Source organism: Peromyscus eremicus, chromosome 10 (assembly GCF_949786415.1).
Source record: "Peromyscus eremicus chromosome 10, PerEre_H2_v1, whole genome shotgun sequence".
Taxonomy (NCBI): Eukaryota; Metazoa; Chordata; class Mammalia; order Rodentia; family Cricetidae; genus Peromyscus; species Peromyscus eremicus.
The window spans coordinates 95,699,810-95,717,322 of NC_081426.1; the positions used below are offsets into that span (position 1 = coordinate 95,699,810).

The following is a 17,513-nucleotide window of genomic DNA, read 5'->3' on the forward strand; positions in this document are numbered from 1 at the left end:
CCACATTTCCCTGCAAGCCATACACTTAGTTGATGTCTTTTTTCACACTACTGGAGATACCCGAAAATTCTAGGCATCTTTAATCAGCCATTTTCCAGTGTACTAGTATGTTAACATACACGTCTGGATATTAAATAAATCAAGAGTTTGATATTGACTCTTACCTTAAGACCATTGGAAGCTGATCAATACCGATGCCCTGAACAAATACTAGATATGTCAGAGAAGCCACAGAGTCTGCCAATTGTTTGTCTTCCTCCTCCTCAAATTCAAGGTAATCCCAAGTCCTTTTTTTCCTTCCATGATTAAGAATAATTTGTGGTACAGGGTGTCCAATTTGTGATAAAAATCCCTGTGAAATGGGTTTAAAATAAGGGAAGCTATTGGCAAATAAACTATATTATCACCTCCTTATTCTATATTCACACCCATATAATCCCTTCTCTTTGAAGGTGTATAGAACTTGTGATACTTGAGTATCACTCCCATGATTAGATTGTCTTAAATACCAATAGTGAATGTAGTGGTTTCAATATGAATGGCCCCTAGGCTCATATATTTGACTGCTTAGTCATCAAGGAGTGGCACTACTTGAGAAGGAACAGGAGGTGTGGTCTTGTTTAAGTAGGTGTGGTCTTATTAGAGGAAGTATGTCAGTGGAGGTGGGCTTTGAGGCTTTAAAAATACAAGGCAGGTCTAGTGTCTCCCTCTTCCTGCTGCCTGCATATTTGGATGTGAAACTCTCAGCTGGTTTTCCAGCACCATGTCTCCCTGTGTGAGGCCATGCTCCCACTAGGAGGATAATGTACTAAACCTCTAAAATTTTAAGCAAGCCTCAATTAAGTGTTTTCTTTCCTAAGAGTTGCCATGGTCATGTTGTCTCTTCACAGCAGAACAGTGACTAAGGCAGTGAGGAAGTCTGCTGGTATAATGAAGGTCTCGATCAGTTGATTTTGAGTTATTCAAAAGATTGCCCTGGGTGGCCCTGACATGTTCAGGCAGGTTTTTTGCTTTGTTTTATGTATTAATGTATTTATTTATTTATTTTGAAACATCAAAATAAATTTTGAGACTCAAAATAATTAATGATACACACATGAATGAGTTTTGTTGACAGCCAGACTATCTGATTGCTAGAGGGCTTTGGAGTGAGCTAAGCAAAACATTTCAGGGAGCTGGAGAGATGGCTTAGCAGTAAAGAGCACTGGGTGCTCTTGCAGAAGACCCAGGTTTGGTTCACAACACCTACAGGGTGGCTCACAACCATCTATAATTCCAGTTCTAAGAGCTCCAATGCCCTCTTCTGGCCTCCTTCGCTACTGCACACATATGGCCCACATTAAAAAAAAAGAAAAGAGACAAACTTTGTAATAAAATAAAATGAGTAAGTCTAATAAAATAAAATGAGTAAGTCTGAAACACAAATGAAGCTGGGCATGGTAGTGCATGCCTTTAATCCCAGCACTTCGGAGACAGAAGCAAGTAGATCTCTGTAAGTTCAAGTCTTGCACGATCTACATAGAGTTCTAGTACAGCCAGAGTTATACAGTAAAACCCTATCTCCAAAAAACTAAAAATAAAAAGAGAGAAAGAATTTCAACATGAAAAAAATTGTAAGTGCTTCAGGCAGAGTGGTGGTTGCCAGGCAGTGACAGGGCAGAGGGTGAGAAGTGAGCGCTTCGCAAGTACAGACTTCAGGGGGAAAGACAGGCTCTTGAGGTGACTGTGGTGGCTGCATAACAATGTAAACACACCAATGCTACACTTAAAAATGCTTAAGATGGGGGCTGGGTGCCCTTCGAGAGGATCCAGGTTCAACTCCCAGTACCCACATGCTGGCTAACAACCAAAATATGATGTCCTCTTCTGGCTTCCACAGGTACTGCATGCATGTGTTGCAGAGACACACATTCAAGCAAGCACACACGCGCGTGCGCACACACACACATACACACACACACACACACAATCTTTAAAAAATACTAAATCAATAGCAATGATTTATATTATAGTATTAAGAGAAAAGATACACAGGATTATATATGATATAACTGTTCAAGACCTTATATGTATATATACATTTTCTTATTTATTAACATATAAGTAGAAACATTTGGAAAGCCTTGGATAATGAGATTATGGCTATTTAATTTCCATCCTGTTGTTTATCTGTGTTCTAAAAAAGCTACATGTTGCCCTATTAATAAATTTTCAACTTAAGTGCTCATATGAAATACATCAGAATATAGCAGGATAAATTTAAGATTACAGCGAATATTATAGCAGATTAGACTGGCTGTACTTACTATTATTTCAGATGCAAAACACCGAAAAGGGTCATTTCCAACTTCTTCAGACTGTTCAAGGAATTGTGCTGTCAGCAAAGGGCATTTCAAGCTTTTGAAACAACTAAGGCATAAGAAATAGGTAATTATGTCGTCGGCACTCCTGAAACATAACATCTAGTTCTTCATATCTAGCTTTACGTGAAAGATAAGCACTGCATGGCTTGTTCATCCTCAAAAATCAGGCTGAAATTTAATTCATTACAACAGTATTAAGAACTAGGACCTTTGAAAGGTGGTTAGGCCAGGAGGGCTCAAGTCTTATGGGAAGGACTATGCTGTTTTGAAAAGATGAGCTCAGCTTACTTGAACTTGCTACTCGTCCACCAAGTCTTAGCACCCCAAACTTAGACTTCCTAGTCTAGAACTGCAAGCTAATATATTTTTATTATAAATCACCTAGTTTTTTATTACCGTAGCACAGATGGCCTAAAGTAAGCATCAATAATAATGTGTCTATAAGACATAATAAATCCTTTCTCATTAGTAACAGTCATAGGAAAACACGAGACTGTCTTGGTAGGCTCCATATGCTGAGATTCAATTCCGTTTCTAGACCTTTCTCATTGACTCTGAAGGTCTGTCTGAGGACCAGTACTCATCTTGGATAGTACCTATCATCTGTCCAAGGAAAACTCAAGACAGAAACTTTTTTATAAAGTTATAGTCACTTTTTTTCCTTTAGTTTTTTGAGACAGACTTTCTCCGTGTAGCCCTGGCTGTCCTAGAACGCGCTCTGTAGACCAGGCTGGCCTCAAACTAAGAGTGCTGAGATTAAAGGTGTGCACCACCACAGCCCAGCAACTTTATTTTTAATCTAACTTTGTTCTGTGACTAAGTCTTTTCTAGTTCTTTAAAATAGCCTTAAAAAAAAAAAAAGGTAATAGGTTTCCTAAATGGTAAATAGACAAACAAACCACTTCATAAAAACCAACTTTAAATACCCTAATCCTGCAAAATAGAAAAGTAACAATAGCATTAGTTTCCCAAATTAAAAAAAAAAAAGTTCAGTACTATCCAAGAGAAATTTAACACAAATTCTATGTATAATTTATAATTTAAGATTTCTTAGTAGTCACATGAGAAAAGTTGTGAGAAATAATTTCCTCAATTAGCCCAATATAGCTGAAATATTTCGGTAGGTCACAAGTATACCAAGATTATTTAGGAATTTTATTGTCTTTTCTGTCTTTTTATGGTGTGTGTTTGTTGTTTGGAGGTTTTGTTTTGATTTGATTTTTTGAGACAGGTTATTCTGTAACCCAGGCTCTGGCTTTGATCTTGCCATTCTTCTGCCTCAACTTCTGAGGGCTGGAATGACAGGTGAGCAGCACCATATCCTGCTTATGTTTTCCCCTTTTTAAAATGTCCAGTCTTCAACCTAAAGACTGTTTTATACTGGTAGCACACCTTAATTTGGACCGTCCATATGCCAAGTGATTGGGAGCCATACTGAAGAGTGGATGTTTAGTCAGAACCATGGTGTGAAAGACAGTGGGCGAGCACTTTGTTGACCTTGTGATCAGGGTGGATGTTCAACTGTCTGGTGGTCCTTATGCTGTGTTCAAATACGATTTCCCATAGACAGAATGAATTCCTTCTGTCAAATGTATCTACTGCCCCACGTTCAGTATCTGCTTGCTGTGATAGGTGAAAGTAAATTCAGTGAAGGACTTGGTTTTATCTGTTAGTGCCCCATGAAACATCCATGATATATCAGGTCAACATTCTATCTGTCTAAATTCAAAATCCCAAACTAGATTTGTATGTACAAATAAGAAACGTAAGATAACTGAGCTACCCATTACCCTCTCCACTGTGGGATATCCTTCAAATATACTTACAACTTTAGTAATTCATCTTTTAACTTTTCATTTTCCTTGTTTTCTTTGTTATCAATTACTTCTCCCACAAAAGGCTTCATGAACTCTATTAAGGCCTTGCAACACTGACAAAGGCCGTAATCGTCTGTCTGCATTTGTTCTTCTGAGTACGGAACAGGAAGAAGAGCAAGTTGACTCCAAAGGGTGGACAGTGCTAATCCAACTGAGTACGCCTTGTTGTTGGGGAGTTTCTGAATAACTGCAACAGAGACCAGGTTGTTATTTGCATTCACCTCATAAGCGTGCTGCACACAGGACAAGAGGAAGTCGGCGTTTAGAAGGTTCTGGGTCTTTAGGAGGTGGAGCCTTGCTGAAGGAAGTGTCACTAGAGGCGGGCTTAGAGGTCGAGTAGTCTGAGCTCACTACTCTCTGTCACTGCAGTGTGATCAGGTACTTCTCACTATTCTCTGTCACTGCAGTGTGATCAGGTACTTCTCACTACTCTCTCTCTGTCACTGCAGTGTGATCAGGTACTTCTCACTACTCTCTGTCACTGCAGTGTGATCAGGTACTTCTCACTACTCTCTGTCACTGCAGTGTGATCAGGTACTTCTCACTACTCTCTGTCACTGCAGTGTGATCAGGTACTTCTCACTACTCTCTGTCACTGCAGTGTGATCAGGTACTTCTCACTACTCTCTCTCACTGCAGTGTGATCAGGTACTTCTCACTACTCTCTCTCTGTCACTGCAGTGTGATCAGGTACTTCTCACTACTCTCTCTCACTGCAGTGTGATCAGGTACTTCTCACTATTCTCTCTCACTGCAGTGTGATCAGGTACTTCTCACTACTCTCTTTCTCTGTCACTACAGTGTGATCAGGTACTTCTCACTACTCTCTCTCTGTCACTACAGTGTGATCAGGTACTTCTCACTACTCTCTCTCTGTCACTGCAGTGTGATCAGGTACTTCTCACTACTCTCTCTGTCACTGCAGTGTGATCAGGTACTTCTCACTACTCTCTGTTACTGCAGTGTGATCAGGTACTTCTCACTACTCTCTCACTGCAGTGTGATCAGGTACTTCTCACTACTCTCTCTCTGTCACTGCAGTGTGATCAGGTACTTCTCACTACTCTCTCTGTCAATGCAGTGTGATCAGGTACTTCTCACTACTCTCTCTGTCACTGCAGTGTGATCAGGTACTTCTCACTACTCTCTCTGTCAATGCAGTGTGATCAGGTACTTCTCACTACTCTCTCTGTCAATGCAGTGTGATCAGGTACTTCTCACTACTCTCTCTGTCACTGCAGTGTGATCAGGTACTTCTCACTACTCTCTCTGTCAATGCAGTGTGATCAGGTACTTCTCACTACTCTCTCTGTCAATGCAGTGTGATCAGGTACTTCTCACTACTCTCTGTCACTGCAGTGTGATCAGGTACTTCTCACTACTCTCTCTCACTGCAGTGTGATCAGGTACTTCTCACTACTCTCTCTCACTGCAGTGTGATCAGGTACTTCTCACTACTCTCTCTCACTGCAGTGTGATCAGGTACTTCTCACTACTCTTTGTCACTGCAGTGTGATCAGGTACTTCTCACTACTCTTTGTCACTGCAGTGTGATCAGGTACTTCTCACTACTCTCTCTTTGTCACTGCAGTGTGATCAGGTACTCCTCACTACTCTCTCTCTGTCACTGCAGTGTGATCAGGTACTTCTCACTACTCTCTCTCTGTCACTGCAGTGTGATCAGGTACTTCTCACTACTCTCTCTGTCACTGCAGTGTGATCAGGTACTTCTCACTACTCTCTCTCACTGCAGTGTGATCAGGTACTTCTCACTACTCTCTCTCACTGCAGTGTGATCAGGTACTTCTCACTACTCTCTCTCACTGCAGTGTGATCAGGTACTTCTCACTACTCTCTCTGTCACTGCAGTGTGATCAGGTACTTCTCACTGCTCTGTCACTGCAGTGTGATCAGGTACTTCTCACTACTCTCTCTGTCACTGCAGTGTGATCAGGTACTTCTCACTACTCTCTCTGTCACTGCAGTGTGATCAGGTACTTCTCACTGCTCTCTCTGTCACTGCAGTGTGATCAGGTACTTCTCACTACTCTCTGTCACTGCAGTGTGATCAGGTACTTCTCACTACTCTCTCTCACTGCAGTGTGATCAGGTACTTCTCACTACTCTCTCTCTGTCACTGCAGTGTGATCAGGTACTTCTCACTGCTCCCACCATGCCTCTCCCACATGATGGACTACACACCCTGACCTCAATCGGCAGTTCTTCCTCACATTGCCAGTTGTCAGGCACTTGGGCACAACAATAAGAAAATCAACTAATGAAGTATTTTTATAACTGGCTATCTTTTTCCTTATTTTTGATTCTAAGCACAAAATATGAATTGAAAATTACACAGCACTATACAAATGGAAGGAGTATTGCAGAGCTTTTTGTGCCCTTAGAAGATTTTGAATATTTAAGAAGTATAAGGCTGGTGAGCATTCAGATTTAAATGAATTTATTCTAATGTCTAGGTCCCTCTATCACATTCTGAAGTATATATGTTTTCTAAAATGAAAATCACTTCTTTCGAGGTAAATGTCCGTCTTGGCTGCTGAGACCCTTCTCATTCTGCATGTCTCTTTTCATTCTCCAGACTACCTTTTAACCAACCTCCCATTCAGAGGCTCATGTCCTTAACCAAAATACGGGACTACCACGCTGCTGTCAGATCATATGACCCACTAAATATGCGTAGAGGGAAAATGCTAACTATAAATTGTAGATAAGAAAGCTAGCCAGGGAGCTAGGGAGATGGCTCAGTGGTTAAGAGCTCTGGCAGTTTTTCTAGAGGACCTGGGTTCGATTCCTAACACCCATGTGGCAGCTCACAACCTGCTGTTACTCCAGTTCAGTAATGCCCATTTCTGGCCTCCAAGGGCACCAAGCATACAAGTAGTGTGCAGACATGCATTCAGGCAAAAACTCATACATGTGGAAAAATGGTGTAAATTAAAAAACAAAAGCTAACCAAAAAGTTACATACACGAAAACAGTAAGACACACAACAAGGATTTACGAGCAGCCTCTCCCAGCACCTCGAGCTCCACACTGCACTGCTCTAAGAGTCTAACAGCAGAGCTCAGCAACCCACCACACGCTTTACTCGGTAGACTGTTCACATTTAGGGTAAACATCAAGGTACGTATGCAAATAAAACAGGACATACTTGGGGTACCAAAGTGCTCATACCTGTCTGCAATGGCTGAAGTAAAAGAAGAGTAATTTGGGATATCTGTTTTCCAGAGGCCTCTTCAATGAGTTCAAGCAAACCCAACAACAATTCCTTTGGATTACATAACTATAAAAATATTCACAATTGAACCTGTTTAATACAAGTTGTATTTAAAGCCACATGATTACTATTTTAAAGAAGACATACTGAGAAAATACAGTTATATTTGCTTAACTATGAAATGCCCTGTAAGGTGTTAAAAGGATCTTCAGAGCTCAGGCTTCTTCTGAACTTGACCTGAGCCTCCTGTTGGCTGTTTACTCTCCATGCAGAGCTCCGATCTCTGGTTCTTTCTGAACAGGTAATTTATGGTACATCCTGACAGCCCTCTTACCACTCAGCCTGCCTACTTTCTCTGCCCTCCCACCAAAGCCACACCCATCTCTTCCCTAACGCTCACCTGTGTGCATCCCTCCAATCTTCAGTTCCCTGTATTAGGTTTTATTATGGGATTTTCAGACAAACTTTTTTACTGTTGATCCCCTACACACCTCTTACCCTCCTCTCCCCTCCCTCTCACCCCTGATCATCTCCTTTCAGCTTCCATGTCTCAAGCAGCACTGGTACTTGATTCTGGGTCTAATGCAGCACAAGGGTCAGTGTGACATTAAACCAGTTCTTTAAAAACTGACTTCATCTATATAATAAGAACACTTGTTAAATTACAGATTTATAGCTCTCTTATGGAAAACTCTGAATCCAGGATCTCAGACTGGATAATTCTTATATCTAGAAACTTTGGAAAATGCTGAGATGGAATTGCCCATCCATCCCGTCAAGTATGACCGGGTATTACATAAGAGTAATTTCCTGGACTAAAATGTTCTTACCAAGAAAAGGAATTAGACGTGAAAGGGGACTGTAGTGCTGCTGAGCTCTGATGGACAGAACCAAGTTCACTGACTCACCTTCACCAGTAAATCAAACATCAGGAAACAGTCTTTCCTTTTCTCCTCTTCACCGTTCCTCAGGAGGCATCGCACAACAGGACCAACCAGATTCCAGCCCATAGACTTGATGATGGTCTGCAGAGCATGGCAGAGGAAAGCAGGCCGTCATCTAGAGACTCCTGCTTTCCTGACCAAAGGAGCTTTCTCTGAAGTAGCAAAGGCAAGGCCTGTGAGACTCACATGCCACCTCTAATCCTTCTGGGGCTCACAGCAGCCATCACTGTGTTCAAATGTTTTTAATGTTTTCACTGAGGGAAACGGAACGGCCTCTACTTTCACTCAGCAACTAGATCTTTCCTAGGAACTAAAGAGTTTGGTTATTTCTGACAAGCTAGTTAATTTGCTCAGAACAAGCATTCTTTTTTTTTTTTTTTTTTTCCCCCCGAGACAGGGTTTCTCTGTGTAGTTTTGGTGCCTGTCCTGGATCTCGCTCTGTAGACCAGGCTGGCCTTGAACTCACAGAGATCTGCCTGGCTCTGCCTCCTGAGTGCTGGGATTAAAGGCGTGCACCACTACTGCCCAGCTGCATTCTCATATATATATGAGATAAAAAATATGACTTCATTTTTATTCTCTCCTACACATAACTTTCTTTTTCTTTTTTTTCTTTTTCTTTTCTTTTCTCTTCTTTTTTTTTGAGACAGGGTTTCTCTGTGTAGCTTTGGCTGTCCTAGAACTCACTCTGTAGACCAGACTGGCCTCAAATTTACAGAGATCACCTGCCTCTACCTCCTGAGTGCTGTGATTAGAGGTGTGCTCCCCCACTGCTGGGGTTAGAGGTGTGCTCCCCCACTGCTGGGGTTAGAGGTGTGCTCCCCCACTGCTGGGGTTAGAGGTGTGCTCCCCCACTGCTGGGGTTAGAGGTGTGCTCCCCACTGCTGGGGTTAAAGATGTGCTGCTGGGATTAGAGATGTGCTCCTCCACTGCTAGGATTAGAGGAGTGCTCCCCCACTGCTAGGATTAGAGATGTGCTCCCCCACTGCTGGGATTAGAGGTGTGCTCCCCACTGCTGGGATTAGAGGTGTGCTCCCCACTGCTGGGATTAAAGGTGTGCTCCCCCATTGCACATTTCAAATGCTTCCCACACAAAAGTTTTTCTTTACAATTATTCACATTCATATCAAAACCAGATTTTCAAAATTATTAGCAATGTACCCCAGCTGTGGCCTGTTTTCTTTCAAGTCATTAATACATACCATACACATACCATCTAATACTCTAGGTTCTAAAAATCAGAGAAAATCTCTATCCTGATGGAATTCATTCTATGAAATTCTTGGGAAAAGGAAAACAAACACAGACTAGGAAAACAGGATGGCAGACAGCGCTTCCTCTGGACACAAGCTGTCTAAGACAATGGACACAATGTGAAGAGCACCAGAGGAAAGTCATCTTTAGCTGGGAGGGGTAAGAGGATTCCCGGGAGCTAAGTTAAAGCTTTCTGAAGAAACAAATCAGCCAGGAATAGACAGACAGGTTAGAAAAGAACCTTCAAGGCTCTCAAACAGCAGTGTGTATGTTCGAGGATCCCTACGTCTTGGAGGAGCTCAGGGAGGTTTGTTAAGGTGTGAGGGCCCTTCACAAAGGAGGAGATGCCATCAGCTTTGCTTCCATCCGTCAGACACTTTGGTATTTTTACCAGGTTGCAGCATAAATATTAAAGAGTTGCCTTTCTGACAAACCATTTGCCTTGGTTGTTCTCGGTGTTTTGAGACAAGGTCTTAAGACCCAGGCTGGTCTTACATTCCTAGGCTCAAGTGGTCCTTCCCCCTCAGCTACCACAGTAGCTGGGGCTAGGGACATCCATCATGCTTGCTGTACAGGTTCTCATTATTTTACAAGATATAGCCAAATATACTGATTTGGGCGAAGGGTACTTGGTCTGTCTTTCATTGTTTTAAGACCTAAAATGACTTAAAGTTCATTTTAGAGATTTATAGTCACGTCAATTTTTAAAATTCACCTTTCTCTTTTTATTCAATGAAACTGATGCTTAGAATATGGCAGAAAATGAAGTACAAATTTTAATGAACAAAAGCATACATTTTTATCTAATAATTCAATTATCTTTCTAAAAATATTCACTCTATTATTTTTACTCTCAGGTGTATATGTGTGTCTGTGTGTATGATGGGGGGGCACACATGCCATAGTGCACATGGGACGTCAGAGGACAACCCTGTGGAATCTGTTCTTTTCCTTCACCCAGGTCACGGTCATTTTTTTTTTTGCCCATGAACCATCTCTCTGCCCCCAGTTATCTCACTGACTAGTCTTCTAATGCTAGTTATGTCTTCTGTCCAGAGTTTTTTCTCAGACAGCTCCGTAGCTGACACCCCACTTCCTTCAAATCTCTTTCACCGTGAATTTATTTTCCTCTTTCTATATTACACTTCTACTTTCTATACTTTTCTTAGGGTGCATATTTTTTGTTCTTTAGAATGTCATATTGTAAGCCAGGTATGGTGGAACATGCCTTTAAACTCAGCACTTAGGGGCAAAAGGCAGGAGGATTTCTGTGAGTTTGAGGCCAGCTTGGTCTACGTAGGAGCTCCAGGACAGCTAGGACTATACAGAGAGACTTGTTTCAAACAAACAGAAAGCATGCCATGACTGGAGTTCTTCTGGGCAAGGAATATTTCGTTCATTACTGTGTCTAGTGCCAGCAGCAAGCACAGACCTGTTACAAAGAAACAAGGCAGGTCTTGTGACCAGGACAGTAAACAAAGTGGCAGACTATACAGCTTAGATGATGTCTGCTAACTTAGGTATAGCACAGTGTCCTGCTTCCAAAGATTGGATGTTCTGTTTTTCTCTATTTTTTTGGTATAGCTTGACTTTTAATATTCAAGAATTCATATTATGAATTAGTAACTAAGTTTTTTAAAAATTACTAAATTCTTATCTTACCATAACTTACTGAATTAAGAGTAAATTCACTTTTTAAAATTTGTCTCCTAGATAGACAGGATAATTATTTCCTTAATGACATCCTGCTTTCCGTTCCCAGCACTCCTGGCCCAGCACAGCCCTCCGTGGAGTTTAGCATCTTTACTCTTCTTTCTCGTGCGCATTTCTGGTTCTGTGGCCTTCCTTGCTTTTCCTACAGCCCCACTTCTGGTCATACAGCTGCCTGCTCCCACGTGGCTGACCTCTGGGCCAGCTTAACTTAAGCAGGCTTCTGTTTCTTTTTATTCTCCCGACAGCTACTGAGATTACAGCTTGCCTGGCCCAGAGAGGTTTTCTCTTAAACTCTAATTCAATTGTCCCCAAGCTTAAAAACCCAAACCAGCAGCCTCAGCTCCTACGTGCAGTACTTTCTAAGGAGGTGTTTCTCTCTCTCCTTCCCTTTAAGTGATCCTCTGAATGACAATAGCCAGATCCTTAAGAGTAACAATGTGTTTATCTGAGTTAAAGAACTGTTAAATATTTAGTGTGTATATGTTTGTACATAGGCAACAGCATGTGTGTAGAGGTCAGAGGTCAAGTTGGAGGCTGTCAATCTCTTAACCATGTGGGTCTCAGGGATCAAACTCAGACCACTGCACTTGGTGGCAAGACTTTACCCATTAGCCACTTGCCTATCCCAAGAATTTTAGCTAAACCGTTTATAAATATCAGCTACAAGGCACTGTAGAATGATGTCTTTGGAACTTACAGACTCTAGCATTAACTATCTCATGCTTTGTTTGGGGCAGGGGGAGCAAATAAGTTAGTATATGGAAAGAATTAGATACAGACTTAAAAACCAGGCTGGCATCGAACTCAGATATCCACCTGCCTCTGCCTCCCGAGACCTAACCCTGACATCCCTTGCAATGTTTTGATATTAAGCAACATAACTGTCCCCATCTTACATGAGACTGGCAGAGTCAGAGCTCACATCTCTCCAACTCCAAGCCCACGCTTTGCCCCCATTCCAGCTGCTCTCCACTGGGCCGGTTTTGCTCTTAAGTTCCCGAGGATACTTGGCAAGGTCTAAAGACTTGATTAGTGTTGGTAGAGAGGGCGCTATTGGTGTAACAGGCAGAGGCCAGTGCTGCTGCTGAATGTCCTACACTACACAGGACAGTGGTCCTGGCCAGGACACAAGCAGGTGGTGGGGTCTACATTCCAGAGTCTTAAGACAAGTTCATCTTCACACAGACAGATTGGCAGTAAATTGGGACCAGTGCTGAAACTGTCACCTGGCAAGAAAATCAAGTTGTAATCAGTGTTAGATATTGTTGTACTGAAATCTGAACCCTGTTGTTATCCGATTATAGAGCACAAAGGTGATTTTCAAGGAACTAAGCCTAAGCCTCACTATTTAAATCTATCCCATTAGCTATTTTAAAACATACTAAAAATAAACCACTCAGCCACGAAATACCTGAGGACCAGTGTGTTATCCTCTCCTTCCTCTCGCCTCACTGACGCAATGCTGCCGCTGCTCACCTTGACAGGCACATTCTCAGCTAAGATGGCTGCTGAGGGCTGGGGCGGTGGCTCACTGAGGACAGTGCTTACAGGCAAGCCTGAGGATCTGAGTTCCAATCCCCAGATCCTAAGCAAAAGCTGGGTGTGGCAGCATGCGTGTGTATCCTGGTGTTCCTACTGCAAGATGAGAGCCAAGACAGGAGGATCTGGGGACGCTCAAGGCCAGCTTATACTGCCACAACAACAAAGGGATCCTCTCTCAAACAAGGCGGAAGATGAAGACACATCTCTGACCTCATATGCACCGTGGCATGCCTCTGCCCACATTCACATGTATGAACATGGATACATACACACACACACATCATACTCTCACCATGGCATGCCTATGCCCACATTCACATGTATGAACACGGATACACACATGCACCTCATACTCTCACCATGGCATGCCTCTGCCCACATTCACATGTATGAACATGGATACATACACACACACACATCATACTCTCACCATGGCATGCCTATGTCCACATTCACATGTATGAACATGGATACACACACACACATCATACTCTCACCATGGCATGCCTATGCCCACATTCACATGTATGAACACGGATACACACATGCACCTCATACTCTCACCATGGCATGCCTATGCCCACATTCACATGTATGAACATGGATACACACACACGCACATCATACTCTCACCGTGGCATGCCTATGCCTACATTCACATGTATGAACATGGATGCACACACACACATCATACTCTCACCATGGCATGCCTATATCCACATTCACATGTATGAACATGGATACACACACACACACATCATACTCTCACCATGGCATGCTTATGTCCACATTCACATGTATGAACATGGATACACACACATGCACCTCATACTCTCACCATGGCATGCCTATGCCCACATTCACATGTATGAACATGGATACACACACACACATCATACTCTCACCGTGGCATGCCTATGCCTACATTCACATGTATGAACATAGATACACACACATGCACATCATACTCTCACCGTGGCATGCCTATGTCCACATTCACATGTATGAACATGGATGCACACACACACATCATACTCTCACCGTGGCATGCCTATGTCCACATTCACATGTATGAACATGGATACACACACATGCACCTCATACTCTCACCATGGCATGCCTATATCCACATTCACATGTATGAACATGGATACACACATGCATATTATACTCACCATGGCATGCCTATGCCCACATTCACATGTATGAACATAGATACACACACATGCACCTCATACTCTCACCATGGCATGCCTATGCCCACATTCACATGTACGAACATGGATACATACACATGCACCTCATACTCTCACCATGGCATGCTTATGTCCACATTCACATGTATGAACATAGATACACACACATGCACCTCATACTCTCACCATGGCATGCCTATATCCACATTCACATGTATGAACATGGATACACACATGAATATTATACTCTCACCATGGCATGCCTATGCCCACATTCACATGTATGAACATGGATACACACACATGCACCTCATACTCTCACCATGGCATGCCTATGCCCATATTCACATGTATGAACATGGATACACACACACATCATACTCTCACCATGGCATGCCTCTGCCCACATTCGCATGTCCGAACATGGATGCACACACACATGCACCTCATACTCTCACCATGGCATGCCTATGTCCACATTCACATATATAAGCATGGATTCACACACATGCACATCACACTCCTATACAAAATTTTTTAGAAGATGAGATCCCAGGCCTCTTTTCTGCCTCTTGTGAATCTCCCCTGCCCTTTATGCTTTTATGACCTAACCTTGAAGAGTCACATACAAACCTACATCCCAATCTCCTATTTCCATACTGAAATCAAAATCTTATTTCTCAAAGTCAACCTCCTTGCCTTCATCCTGCAAGCTTTCTCTTCAACTTAGGCTGCATTTTTGTTGAGATCACATCCTGTACTGCAGATGCAAACACCAAACAATAGAAAAAACCAACCAACCAACCAATCAGTCATTGTTTATGATGCACCTGTGCTTATCCCCCATAATCAATATCTGTCCCAACTTTCTTGTAGGTCTGGAGACACAGCTCAGTTGGTAGAATGCTTGCCCAGCCAGCACAACGCTCTGGGCTCAGTCCCCAGCACCATGAAAACCAGACGTAGTGGCATGCATCTATAATCCCAGTGGAGGTAGGAGAATAAGAAACATCAAATTTGAGGCCACCCTGTCTCAAAACAACAACAAAAACAATAACAACGAAACTTTCTTGTAAGAACAAATCCAGCACAGGAGCCAAAAGCTCCAAAAGTCTGAACTCTGGATGTCACATAAAAGCTGAGGTGTCTTTCAGTGATTGCTTCTTATCTATGAAGTGATTGTTTTTTTCTGTTGAAATAAGAGTCCCATCATATTGCCCAGGTGGTCTTGAATTTGTGTGCTCAAGTAGTTCTCCCCCCTCTGCATTTTAAGTAGCTTACAGTTGTAGATATTACAAGATGAACTTAAAGCATGCTAAATAAGGCAATATATGGAAAGCATCTGGCATAAACATAAAGATTAGTAATTTTAGTATTGATAGCAACTAAAAGTATTACCAGAAGTTATCCTTTGATAATATGATTGGGAAAATCAAGAAAATTTAAAAATACTGAGTGAGGGACCAGAGAGATGGTTTAGTTGATTAAGTACTTGCTGCACAAGTGAGAACCTAAGTTCAGATCCCCAGAACCCACACAAAAAGCTATGCACACCGGCATGCATTGGTAATCCAGGCACTAGGGAAGCAGAGACAGGCAGATCCCTGGAGTTTGTTGGCCACTCAGTCTAGATGAATCTATGAGCTCCGGGTTTAGCGAGACCTTGTTTCAAAAGACGGGAAGTGATGGAGGAAACACTCAGTGTCGACTTCTGACCTTGACATGACTCACACAAACATGTACATACATGCTGTGGGATGTTCTGTATGGCAAATGTGTTGTTCTGATTGGTTAGTAAATAAAACACTGATTGGCCAGTAGTCAGGCAGGCAGGAAGTATAGGCGGGGCAAGGAGGAGAATAAAGCTGGGAAGTGGAAGGCTGAGCCAGAGAGACATTGCCAGCCGCCGCCATGACAAGCAGCATGTGAAGATGCCGGTAAGCCACGAGCCATGTGGCAAGGTATAGATTTATAGAAATGGATTAATTTAAGCTGTAAGAACAGTTAGCAAGAAGCCTGCCACGGCCATACAGTTTGTACCAATATAAGTCTCTGTTTACGTGGTTGGGTCTGAGCGGCTGTGGGACTGGCAGGTGAGAGAGATTTGTCCTGACCGTGGGCCAGGCAGGAAAACTCTAGCTACACATACATATCACATACATATAACACACACACACACACACACCAAACAAACAAACAAACAACAAAAATCATATTGAGTTTAAGAATACCAGGACAGCATGGGCTAAAAAAGAATCTGTCTCAAAAACAAAACCTCACAAAATTGATTATATTGGGGACTATAAAAGTATGTTATAGTTGATTTTAACATCAACAGGGAGCCTCACATGAAGGGGTGTCCTAAGTGCTTGGACTGGTTGGCACCACCACAGACAGAAAGGAGACAGAAGGACACGCCTTCCCCTCCTCTAGTGTGTGGGTAACAGCTGCTGCCGCCTCCTCCTCTACTATCAGAAACTTACCAGTTTCTAAGCTTTCACTGGGACCTAGACCAGCAGCTCTACAGCCACTGTGGGACTACTCTGCCTCAGAGACCAGGTAATGACAGGCTGTCAGTCCCCAGGTGTGACCCAGCCCCAGTGAACGCTCGCTTCTCGAGGTTGCCCTGGTCATGTGTCTCATCACTGCAGCAGAAAGTAACTAGGAGGGTAAATGAGGAACAGAAACCATGGATTATTCCCTTCCCAAACGAAGACTGCGAGGACACAGAGGTGGTGCTTACCTTGTTCTTTTCATCTTGAATAACCTCCAGCAGCTGGTCCATGTGCCCGTCGTCGATGCATCTTTGGCCTGCTAGCTGGAAGAGGCCAAAATCCTCTTCTTTAAAATCACGCTCTTCTAGGATTTGCTGTTAAAAAACAGTACAGATGCAAATACAGACTCAGGATGAATGGCTTCCTGATTTTGTCTCTAGGAAAAAAAAGGAAATCTTAAATTCTAGAAAGTGCACATGAATACAGAATGAAAATTGGCTTTACTTATTTTGGCTTTTGATACAGGCTCTCATGATGAAGCTTAAGCTGACCTGGAAACTCTTGCTCCGCCCTCTGCATGCTGGTCATAAGCACAAGTCAGTACGGCTCATTGATCTTGAACCTACTGTATCAAAGAAGCCTATTGTGGTGATATTGTGTTCCCCAAAATATCGTGCACCCTAATAAACTTATCTGGGGTCAGAGAACAGAACAGCCACTAGACAGACATAGAGGCCAGAAAATGGTGGCACACACACCTTTAATCCTATCACTTGGAAGGCAGAGATCCATCCAGATCTCTGTGAGTTTAAAGCCACACTGGAAACAGTCAGGCATGGTGACTCACGCCTTTAATCCCAGGAAGTGATGGCAGGAAGCAGAAAGGTATTTAAG

The 17,513-nt window shown here is 42.6% G+C and overlaps 1 protein-coding gene across 6 annotated transcripts in view; it reads right to left on the reverse strand.

The window, feature by feature from the left end:
• Window positions 1–17,513, reverse strand: part of Glmn (glomulin, FKBP associated protein) — a 41,195-nt gene that overhangs the window by 21,887 nt on the left and 1,795 nt on the right. For 5 of the 6 annotated variants that reach the window (XM_059274918.1, XM_059274922.1, XM_059274917.1 and 2 more), the window contains exons 3-8: window positions 16,868–16,993; window positions 8,384–8,500; window positions 7,433–7,541; window positions 4,190–4,427; window positions 2,307–2,409; window positions 165–352 (exon numbers count right to left, since the gene is read on the reverse strand). In XM_059274918.1, coding sequence (XP_059130901.1) covers window positions 165–352; window positions 2,307–2,409; window positions 4,190–4,427; window positions 7,433–7,541; window positions 8,384–8,500; window positions 16,868–16,993 — 881 coding nt within the window. Of the gene's footprint in view, window positions 1–164; window positions 353–2,306; window positions 2,410–4,189; window positions 4,428–7,432; window positions 7,542–8,383; window positions 8,501–12,282; window positions 12,613–16,867; window positions 16,994–17,513 lie in introns of those variants that run through there. The other variant, XM_059274923.1, reaches the window with a different exon arrangement.